The following is an 11,143-nucleotide window of genomic DNA, read 5'->3' on the forward strand; positions in this document are numbered from 1 at the left end:
AAGCCTATTATTTATCACACTACAGCTTCTTAAATTTTTTATTTTTTTAATTTTTTTTTAACCACACTTTCCGAGTCAGCTAGGGATAGAACTAATTAGAAAAAGCAAATATAATACCACTACATATACCATAACAGCATCCTCCACCATCTGGAAAATGTTACTGCAAATGTGCCGTAACTCCAACCAAAAAGTTTTATTTTTCTTCTACCTAACCCCTCTCCCTCCACACTACTGTAATTTTTTTTCCAAGATGAGAGCTTCCCAAAGCAGTTCAAAATACACAGAGGAAAGTACATGACAGCTAACTTTGCTACATTAAAGAAAATAAGCATTTTAGAAAAGAGTGATGAGGAAGAATTAATAGATTTTATAATATTTGAAATACAAAGCACGTATCCAAGCAAGCATCTGCAATTAGTACAGCAGTGAGATGTATCTAAGGCACTGGAAGCGATAACATCTTCAAGGCTCAAGGCTGGTTTTTTCCCCCTTTCATAGAAGTGGACCCCACTTTGAGCCCTTGCAACATAAAAGCCACCTCTTTAAAGACATTTGTTTGTAACACTGGGAACGAGAGATTTTTTCCTGTGTCTGAATACTTCCACCACCCTCTCTTCACCTCTTTCTGTCTCAACTTTGTTCAGCCATTTCTTCCTTTCACCTACTGCTTTATCCCAGACTTCATCAAGGATCACCAGCATCCCAAAACTTCTCTATACTGAAAATAAAGTTATTCTATAGTTTAACTCCCTGAACTGCTCGTAAAGCATCTTATATATACAAAATGACTCAGTCAATGCACAAGTTGTCTTAACGCTATTCGAGTCAATCAACCAGGCTAGTAAAAAACATATAAGCATTGGTTCAGTTTATTTTTGTATGAAGTAATTTAATGGTATTTGGGAAATGGCCAAACCAAACAGGCATCAGGTCTTCCAAGGTGTTTTCACTGTACCTTAGAAGGGCTGCGAGTGCAGTCCTGGGACTAATAGGAAGAAATACTAAAGCTTCTTGACTGAGAGGCTCTAAAGTAGTGCTCTGTGAATACACCGACCGCACTTAAATCACTGTAAATAATTTCATTATTCTTCACATACATGGGACTAGTGCCTAGGAGTGATTCTGCATCCATACACAGCATCAATAATGCAAGTACTGACCCAGGTGAGTGTGCCATCAGATCTGGGGAATTACCTACAGTGCGCACATTCGTTAAAATTTTTTCAAATGGCTCCTTCTGAATTCAACATAAATTGTATCTGAAGCAGAGATCTCAATTAGATGATTTCAGCTGGCCTGATGAATTTTTAGGGAGACAAAGGCAAGATCAGTACTTGGAATTAATTCTGCAGCGTCGGTAACCATGCAGGTTGTGTTGTCACTTATACACACAGTTAGATATTGGGAATGCCTTGGACTGAAAGTTCTGCTGATGTTCATCATAAATAGTCTTTTAATGTTTCCACAAGAACTCAAATTTGATCTAAACGTTTTATTTATTGATTCTGTTCTACACTTTTTGCTTCAAAGAATGAGAATAAAATGGCAAGTGATTCTCTCTATACTCAGAACCAAGACAGGCCTTGGCTAATTCCATATATCAACTTAACTTACACAGATTTGAAGGAACACACAACTAACACAGTCGAATCCTTAAATCTTGGTTCTGCTTGTGAAAATATTTCCTTGTATTATAATAAAATCAAAAATCATAATACCAGGTAGTAACTGGGGTAAAATTACTTGGAATAACAAGCTTCTATTTTTTCATAACTTAAAAAAGATCAGATTCTTAAAACACAAAATACTTCAGGCTGATCCTGACACGTAGTAAAACCCATGCACAAACCAACAAGTCAGGTAAGTTGTTAAATATGTGCAATGACAGGATAAGGAAGGAAAAAAGGTTCTTTGTTAAGAAGAACAGCAGAGGCACCTAAGGACCACTTCATTTCTAAAATATTTTAGTATTTTAAATTGTTTTAACTTCAGCTCATGACTTCTTGAAAAATCACATAATTATGAAATATTTGAGGAAGCAACCTATATTTTTTTTGATTCAATCTCAAAAGCAAAACTGAACACACCCCATACTGTATTGATTTCAGTCATGGCATTGCACAAACAGATTTTTTTTCGTTTTAAAATTTTAATGTTGCTAGAACAGGAAAAATTTGGCAACAGTTCAATGCTCCACAAAAACATACAATGATGAGTATTTACAATATTACACAAGATGTACAGCAAAAATAAAATTACTTAGAAAACAATTTATACACATCTCATAAATAAGCTCTTGAGCTGAAATATGCACTAAAGAACCTCCAATAATATTTATAATTTCAAAGTATTCAATATTTACTTGATTTTACTTTGACCATAAACATCGTTTGTGGTTTTTTGTTTTGTTTTTTTAAGAAGTCCTAATCTAACACAGTAATTTTTCATTAAGTTCTAACGTTGCCACAGCACAACATTTAAAATTTGAGAAAAGGCAGAAAACCTTGTGTGGATGCTTCTTCACCCTTTTTGGTGTCTTCATCTTCTATGCTTGGGCTTTCACGTGATGAATTCTCCTGCTGGGAATTGTTGTTTTTCAACAGGGCAGGATCAATTTGTGCTTTCAAGAGCTCAAGGGTCTCGGCAAGCTCATTGCGGTTTCTAGATGGCAGAAGAAATAACATAGTGTCTGATAAGCCACTTACTCACCCTAGAGGGATTAATAAAAAATAAACAAACACCATCTGCTTAAATGAATGCTGCCCTGAAAGCCTTACATCCAAGCATTGTGGAATGCCTGTCCCACCAGAGCGGCTGCGACTTTGCAGTCAGAAACCTTCCACGTTATCCAAACTAAAATAAAATTTTTCTGGAAGGACCTTATCTATCCCAACTCAAGTCCTGTTGGGTCTGGATCCAAGCTGTTACTATTATTCTTTTATTTATTATCCCGATTTTTCTCCGCAATTTCTTTTTTCTCTCTCAGCAGAGAGGAAGCTGTAGTTTTCTGCTCATGTACCCAAGGATCAACCACAGCATTCAAGTGAAATGTTAAAAAAAAAAAAAAAGTCATTCTGATACTTTTTTGCAAGTACCTATCCTAAGTACATGTAGCAAACAATACAAAGTTGTCTAGAAAATTCCAGCTACTAGAGTTATGACAGCGAGAAAACATTTGTGCATCTCTCTGCATGTGAATCTCAGTGAGCTGTTTAACTCCTTATTTAGACTGGACATCTAACTACAGAAAACAATACCTTGATCTGTAATGAATTTGAGCAACAACTAAACTGAGTCGTTTTCCTAATAGGCTAGGATAACAAGGCTCTCAATTCTTTTTTCCGAAGTCAACATTCAGCAATTTGTTGTGCCCAGGTTGACAGAAAAAAAAAAGGAGCCTGGAAGTGCAACAACCCTGAGATGTGGAATGTCACAGGTTTAAAACCATTTCAGCTTTTAGATGCATTACTGGGTTTTTTTTCTGCCGTGGAGTGTCAGAACTTTCCCAACAGAACCCTGACTTCTTCCATTTTTTATATTGATCTCTGTAGTCTATAATGCATGAAGAGAGATAAACACTGCTCTGCTCTTGATGGGTTTGTTTAGATACATTTACTTTATTCCCCCACAACAGCTGTCTATATCTCACTGGTAGTGAGGTTTATCATTTCATGGTCCGTTGACAGTGGTTTAAACAGTTTTGTATGACTCCCTTGGTTACTAAAGTTATGGATATGTAAATAAGTTGCAGATATAAAAATTAAAATTTACAGACAGAAAAAACACCATTATTTGACTTTTTCTAGATCTCATTTTAAAATCTTTGTGTATTTTTTAAGTCAGAGTTGGTTCTGATGAGTCCAGTTTAAAAATCCACTTGGCAGGAACCACATTAAAAACCAAAAATTTTACATGGAGATAAACTAAAAATAGGTGACTGATAGGTATGAAACAAATTTCAAGCTAATTCTCTTTCCAGTAAGAAAGATCCCATATAACTTACTTGTGAAAAACAAAATATGTAACAAGAATCACAAAAACCCCATAAATCTGACGCTAAAAATATCATTAAAATATAAACAGACCAATCTGTAGCAACTGAGACCCAGAGACATTCATATACACATGTCAGTCTGCATCAACATCACACACCTCATCTTTAATGATTATCAGCTGAATTCCACTCCAGAGGATTTTTTTTTTTTTTGTGCCTATTTGTACTGTCAACAGTTTTGTATTCCATGAAGTTAAAACTGCCATGTAATTCCCCCAAGAATAAAACCGTCCACTTGTAATTTTCTTAACAGAGCAGAAGTTAAAGAAGGAAGAGACCTCCTCCAAGTTCCTAAGGCATTTAGCTGGCCAGTGAGCAATATGGAACCATCGTCCTCAAGAGGGGCTTCTCTTGGTACCCTTTCCATATATCCACTGGAGCTTGATTAAGCAGAAAATAAATTACAGTTTGGCTATTACCAACAAATCAGCAAGTTGTTTCTGTACATGGTTTTTCATTAAAACATGCGTGTGAAGGCAGAAAATCGCACTGTCATGAATCCTACTCTGTGAGGAATGGAGATTTATTGAAACACATTTCTGAGCCCCAGTCACAAATAGCTAAAAACCTCTACGAAATTTAAAAAAAGAAAAAAGAATACCTAACAATGCACTTCCACGTGGATCCATCCTGGTCATCCTGCTCTTCTATGTACATCCTGACATTATGCTCTTGATCCAGCTGGTACCAATACATCAGGCCATCCTTGTCTCGACCAATGGGCTGAAGACGCATGGCGTCGGCATCCTCCTCGTTAATTATATTCTTAAACTTTAGATTGTCATCAAACTGACATTCACAGAGATACTGAAAAAGTGAGAAAGTAGAAAGACCGTTAAAATATAAAAAATAAACAGAAATAAGAAAATCAGCTCATTCCCTTTCAGTGTAATTTGGAACTTTTTAGGCCTCTCTCTATTGGATCTGTGATTTCACTATAGCTACCAATTTTTTTTTTCCCCAGAACATGTTGTTTTTAAATGACAGACAGGTTTTATTAGTTGTTTCTTTTTCCCGGCCAGCTTAAAAAGTTCATTTTAACTTTATTTATTTATTTTTGCATACTTCAAATGATCTCATTCCACAACAAAAAACACATACACAGCTTGGAACCAACCCTGACAGCTTTCTCAAGAGTTGAAAAGATGAACTCCCATCTTCGCTTCTGGAATTCAGCAAGCTAATAAACATTTTTAAAAGTGTACTGCACAGGTAAATAGCTACTGATCAAACAGTATGTACAAACCAATTTTCGTACAAAGTTTCAGACAAAGTGTGAAAAATATGCAAAGTGTTACGTTCAGTTTGGGCCCATCCCACTACAATGAGTATCATGTCTGTTACAAAATGAGCTCTACGTTTAATATATCTACTTATGGTTCATTCAAGCTAAATTTGTAACATGTTTAAATTAGTGAGAAGGCCAAATCTCCAAGATATTTAAGTCAGTGAGGAAAACATCATTTAAAAACATAGTTGATGAATGTGTACCTTCAGAATCCCCAGTTTGCATTCAACACTCATTTCTAGGTATCCTTTTTTTTCCATCTCCCAAGCCCAAGTGCTGTTGAATTCTTGGCATATCTGTCACAAATAAAATAATAAGATTGCTAGGGTGAATGGATAAAAGCAACTTTAAACTTTTATATTAGTAGTACCTTACTGCAATAACAACTATACATGATCTCTTCAGGACCGCAGGTCAGAAAGCCTTACACAAAAATAAAAAGTAAAAATGGGAAGGCTGGCAAACCTCCATGGAAGAGTAGATCATCAAGTTCCCGATCACCACCAGCTTCTCTAAATCTCTTAATTTAAGCAGCACAGCTCTTAACTGGGAAGGTATTCTTGGCTTTGCTATTTTTCTATTTCTGACCTGTCTATTTAGAATATAAATTCTCTCGAGTAGATGTGATTTCTTATTACATGTCCTTACAACACTTCACCCGTAAGCTGCCAAACTCTCTTGGGGCCCCCCTAAATCCTACAACTGTACTGCAGATTACAAATGCAACTGATCCTTCAGTCAATGCTGTGGAATTATCATTCTTTAGAAAAATATCTTGAGCTTCAAGATGCTTGGTAAATATTTTAAAATATTGTAAATACAGCCAATTTCAATTTGCTTAAAGCAAATAATCAACATGGGGAAAAAAAAAAAAAAAGCCCAATAAACACACAAAAAAAGTGGCAGAAGAGGATAAATAGATTGAATCAGCGGGAGCTCCCATAATAATGATGGAGAAGGAATTCCCTCTCCTCCTAAACAACTCCGACATGCTCATGAACAGAGAAGAGCTGCTTATCAATTGAGGACACATGGTGGGATCTCCAATTGCTGAGGCTATTCTAGTGAAAATACCCATTAGAAGGAGGGGAAAGCTAATTACAGTTAACGTCTCCAGTCGGGATTATTTTTAAGAATCACAACTGACCAAATTAGCACACGAGGTACTGCTGCCCTTCAATCCGTAGGGAAGCAAAGCCCTGCTGAATGGACTCAATCTAATCAGTGCAGTTTCTCAATCACCAGATTACTTTTAAACATGACATACAGTCACTAAGAAACCTATAAATGGCATCTGAAAGCAGCACTCTGAAAAAAAGCAGCAAAAATAACCCTAAATTTCACCCACCAGAAGTACAGATCAGCTGATTCATGTTGTAAAACTCCACATGGGCTACAACCAAGAAAGGGGCTACTACTCCTCCTCTGTCCACATGGCCATGCTACCTACCCTCTGCTACCCCTAGTACTGACACCGGTTCTTAAGTGACCCAAGGGTAAGCCTGCAATTAGATCAGCTCAGCCACACCATCAATCATACTCTGACTTTAAGTGATGACCTGCAGAGAACAGTGAAGAGAGTGCTCTCTGGTCACAATGAATCCCACTGGAGAGCAGTTTTTCCTGCTCCGAGGTTACGGAACGTTACACGAGTACTTCTCTGACACAAAGCCAAAGCTCACAGTGAGAGACAATCACTGCTTGCTCACAAAACAAGGCTGCTCTGCTGTCTCGCTCATTTTCAATCGTGTAACATGAAGAACACTGGGAAACTATATCAAAACCCTTGCTAGGGGCATGTGCCAGTCGCTGTTCATTACTTAATGAGTAAGTATGAAAGCAATAATGGCAAGTTTCATGTGCTGCAGAAGCGTATGATTGTCAAAGCAAAAGCTCAGAGACATCAGAGCTGATGAAGCATCTGTTCAACTGAAATGACTGCATTTTGACAATTAAAAACCAGATGATCGTGCTTTATCCTGACAAGTACTGTCACAACCCTGAACTACAGATCTCATTGATTTAGGCTTCACTGAAAGTCTCTGCCTTCACAGAGGGGACGTTTCACACCGATCAAAAACCTGCTGCCTGCGGGAGGCAGCTGGCTTCTGCACGCTAAAGAGTGGTCAGCACTTTCCCACCCTGCAAAAGAGAGGCTGAAATATCTTCTCTCTCAATTATTTCCAAAGCAGCTACGATGGCATCGGACACTTCTATTACCGTGCTCCAAATGTTCGTTTTAAACAACAAAACCAGGAAAGACACAGCAGAGGAGTCTGCTTGGGTGGGAGTACAGACACCTCAAGTCTAACAATCAGAAAAGAGAGTGTGTTCAGAAAGTGCCAATTTCAGGGTTGAAGGTTCCAGTTGAACCAGTCCAGAGAAATCTTACCTGTATAAAAACGCAAAATACGTTTGACAATAGTCAAGCAAAGCATTTTGCCAGGAGACGTGCAGCATGAATTAATTCAGCTACATGTTTCTCAAAAATCAGCCAAGCTGGACAGTTCCTTAGTTGCTGAAACATTTAGGACAAGCCATTCCTTTACCTCAGTCATACATGACCACATACCTTCCTTGCACAGAGGAGAAAAGTCAGATTCCTGGAGCCCTACAGCCATTTTCTTCCCCAAAGGACTAGTGTGTATGTTGGTGAGCTAACTTGGGTGGTTCACCATCAGAAAAGGGAAGGGAAAGAACACTCAACTGCCACATTCACTTCCGAGCCCAAAATATATTCATCTGTCCAGCCTCAGCTTAGAGACAATTTTTATGATGCTCTTTATAAGCGCAGCAGTCCAATAAAACATATCTTATAAACAGAACATTAATAATATATACACGCATAAATATTAAGAGTATGTAAGTTTGAATGTCTTCCACTTAAGAGTTTCCTCCTCAATAATAAAACAAAACGGTCACACCTAGAGCATCTCAAACCCTGCTTTACAAAGCAACACATTACTAGTTTCTAACAAAGAAAAAACAGGTCAGCATTGCCTCTTAGAGTGTGTCAGTAATATGTCAAACAATACTGTGGGCATCTAGGAAGAACGCTTTCCATGGTCCCACACCTTTTCAGTTTCTGCTGGCTTTTGTGGCATTTCCCAATATTCTGCGTTGTTTTTCTAAATTAATTATACCCCCCTGAAATGGGGACAATATTAGCATACCTCTCTAATTAGTTATATTCAAATTCCTTTGTTCTTCAAGGTTCTTTTGAACCACTGGCTAGAATAAGCTTCAAGTTAGCTCTGGAGACTGTTAAATGAAGTAGAATTTATTACTGCTTACTTGATCTTAACAGGGGTGTGTGGGAGGGTTTTCTTACCATTTTCCCATCCTTTCAATGCCTGCTGAAGGAATATTTTCCAAGCTATTCCCTCATAAACTTGTTTTCTCCCTCTCCTTTCTGCTTACCACACAAGTGTTAAGTGGCTTCAGTGCGGTACATAAGTTCACGTAAGTCAAGAGTTGGGTGTTCTCAGCTTGCTGTAATGGCTTTTTGGTATATTAAGGAGTTTAACACAATTCAGTAACCACAGTACTTGGTAATATATGACATACACAAATTAAAATAAATTATTACATTATTATTTTAAAACATCATCATAAATACAAGTGGTTGAGAGCTTAGATTTAACCTAAGGCCTTTCAGCAGGTTATTTCCTGACAGATTCTCAGGCCTAAAAACATCACCCTTTTAAGTCTACACAAACCTCAAGACAAATCCTTGTCTCGGTAAGTTTACAGATATCACTTTACAAGGGCAAACTGCAACTGGTTTTGCTAAGTGCCACTACTCGTATCGTTGGTATTACCATAATGCTGTATTTCTAAGATGTGATCACAGCTGTACACACAATACCAAGACAACGTTTTTGTGGATTAAAAGACACATGGAACATATACAGAGGTGAAATGGTAACCTCTTAACTGTGAATTTCTGTATGCTTTTATTTTCTGAAGCAGTGTAAATTTCTGAAACTGAAAACTATTTGCATGTAAGTCTAGCACTGGCATAGCCACAATTAAAATACCAATACAGAATTATGTACAACAATGGGATGCTATATTTTTACTGATGCAGAACTGCATTTTCATCTTATCTGTGCCATTTTGAGCACGCATATATAAATCACTGCAAAACTTTATTATTAACACATGCTACAAGAACTCAGTATGGCTAGTGCCTGTCTGATTACCAATCAATTCATAATAATTATATCATATCCAGACACCTGATACACAAATGAATTGTCACTGCACAAATTTGCTCAATTTGCCCAGTTCTAAATCTCATTCTTTATTTAGGGTCTTAATGCTCAAAAAAGTATTTTACTACCAGGTATGAAAGTGTATGCTCTCTTACATGCAGAAGATGTTGTCTATTATTAGAGGTTTTCTTTACAGAAGCCTAGGCAGACTGAAAGTTAAGCTAGGATCTTATGCAACCGAAATCTGGGCATGCACATTAGCATTGGCCACAACACTGCCCAAGGGTCACTATAACTCATACCAGGGATTGCTGACACAACAGCTCATCATAACCATATTCCAGAATTGCAGAATAATACAACGCGCATATTGTACCTTGATCAAATATTTTTCCCATCTGTCTGCTGTGACAGACTTCCCAATCTTTCTCATCAGTTTCAAGTGAAGCTCCACCAATTCTTTTGGAACTGCAGTATTGAGAGAGAGAGGAAAAAAAAAAAAAGAAGTTATGATGACTGGTGCAAATATACTTCAATGTTAAACACTGATAACACTGAAACACGGTGACAAATTGAAAAAATTGAATAAAACACAGTAACTTATAAGTCTACTGAAGAGCAGCCCTGCAACTGAGAGATGGAGGAAGGTTAATTTAAATCGCATGGGTCTTTTTGTTTGACTTTTCATTTATGATGATCATTGCCCTTCCTTAAACTCAAGGAAACTCAGTGATGAAGATGTAATAATTTTGGCAGCATTAAAACAACAACTGGACAGGAACTACACCAGTCAGACACCTACAAAAATACTGCTGTGAGCAGCACACCTGCAGCTGTCTCCACAAACCCCAAAGCCATCTTCTGCACCGTGCCTGGAATGTTGCTGAATCCAAACTATTTTTGGCTGGGCATGTGGTATGGGAGAAATGTTCCAGAAACTTTGTCCTCACAGATGTAGCTTTGCTATGTACTTACTCTCTTTTGTGCTGAAGGGACAGAGAGGGACGCAAGATCTGGGGCTTGAGGGATGGAGGTCAGAACTGCTGCTGAGTACAGCTGCACCAGTGCCACCGTAGCATCAGAGTTTTCCAACTAGATTTTACTTATCTCTCAGTGTACACTCCTCAGCTACAACTTCAACATCCAGTCTTAGCTCACATCTGTGATTTATAAATCAATCTGGCACCACCAAGTGGCAAATTTGCAGAACATCAATTTTATAAGCCAGTGAGCAGTATAACTTTTTAAAAATATGTAACTATTAATTTTTAATGCAACTCTGCATGCCCAATGATGTGAACTTTCTCATTTGTAATTTATTGATAAAAACTTCAAGAAATTAACTTTTCAAGCATTTTTACTTCTCTTTGCGTACAATTTTATTTTCTGAAGGCATTTTCATCACTCGATGCACACACACTTTAAACAAGTTTAAAACCCAAGAACTTCTATGATCGTAATTCATAATTACAGTTTTTCTGCTGGTCCAGTAGCATTACTTGATACAGTATAAACACCAAATGAGTTTGTTCTAAACTAGACACTACTGAGAAGCTATTTCTTTTAGTGATCAATACAACA

At 37.4% G+C, this 11,143-nt stretch overlaps 1 protein-coding gene across 1 annotated transcript in view; it reads right to left on the minus strand.

The window, feature by feature from the left end:
• The window catches only part of RSF1 (remodeling and spacing factor 1), a 37,985-nt gene extending 27,960 nt beyond the window's left edge, over positions 1–10,025 (minus strand). Inside the window, exons 1-4 of the mRNA XM_026842268.1 lie at positions 9,939–10,025; positions 5,549–5,641; positions 4,659–4,864; positions 2,507–2,664 (exon numbers count right to left, since the gene is read on the minus strand). Of these exons, the coding sequence (XP_026698069.1) occupies positions 2,507–2,664; positions 4,659–4,864; positions 5,549–5,641; positions 9,939–9,995 (514 nt within the window). The 5' untranslated portion in view covers positions 9,996–10,025. The remainder of the gene's footprint in view (positions 1–2,506; positions 2,665–4,658; positions 4,865–5,548; positions 5,642–9,938) is intronic.
• Positions 10,026–11,143: the final 1,118 nt, after the last annotated feature.

This window comes from Athene cunicularia (assembly GCF_003259725.1).
Source record: "Athene cunicularia isolate RWA chromosome 1 unlocalized genomic scaffold, athCun1 chr1_part1, whole genome shotgun sequence".
Lineage (NCBI taxonomy): Eukaryota > Metazoa > Chordata > Aves > Strigiformes > Strigidae > Athene > Athene cunicularia.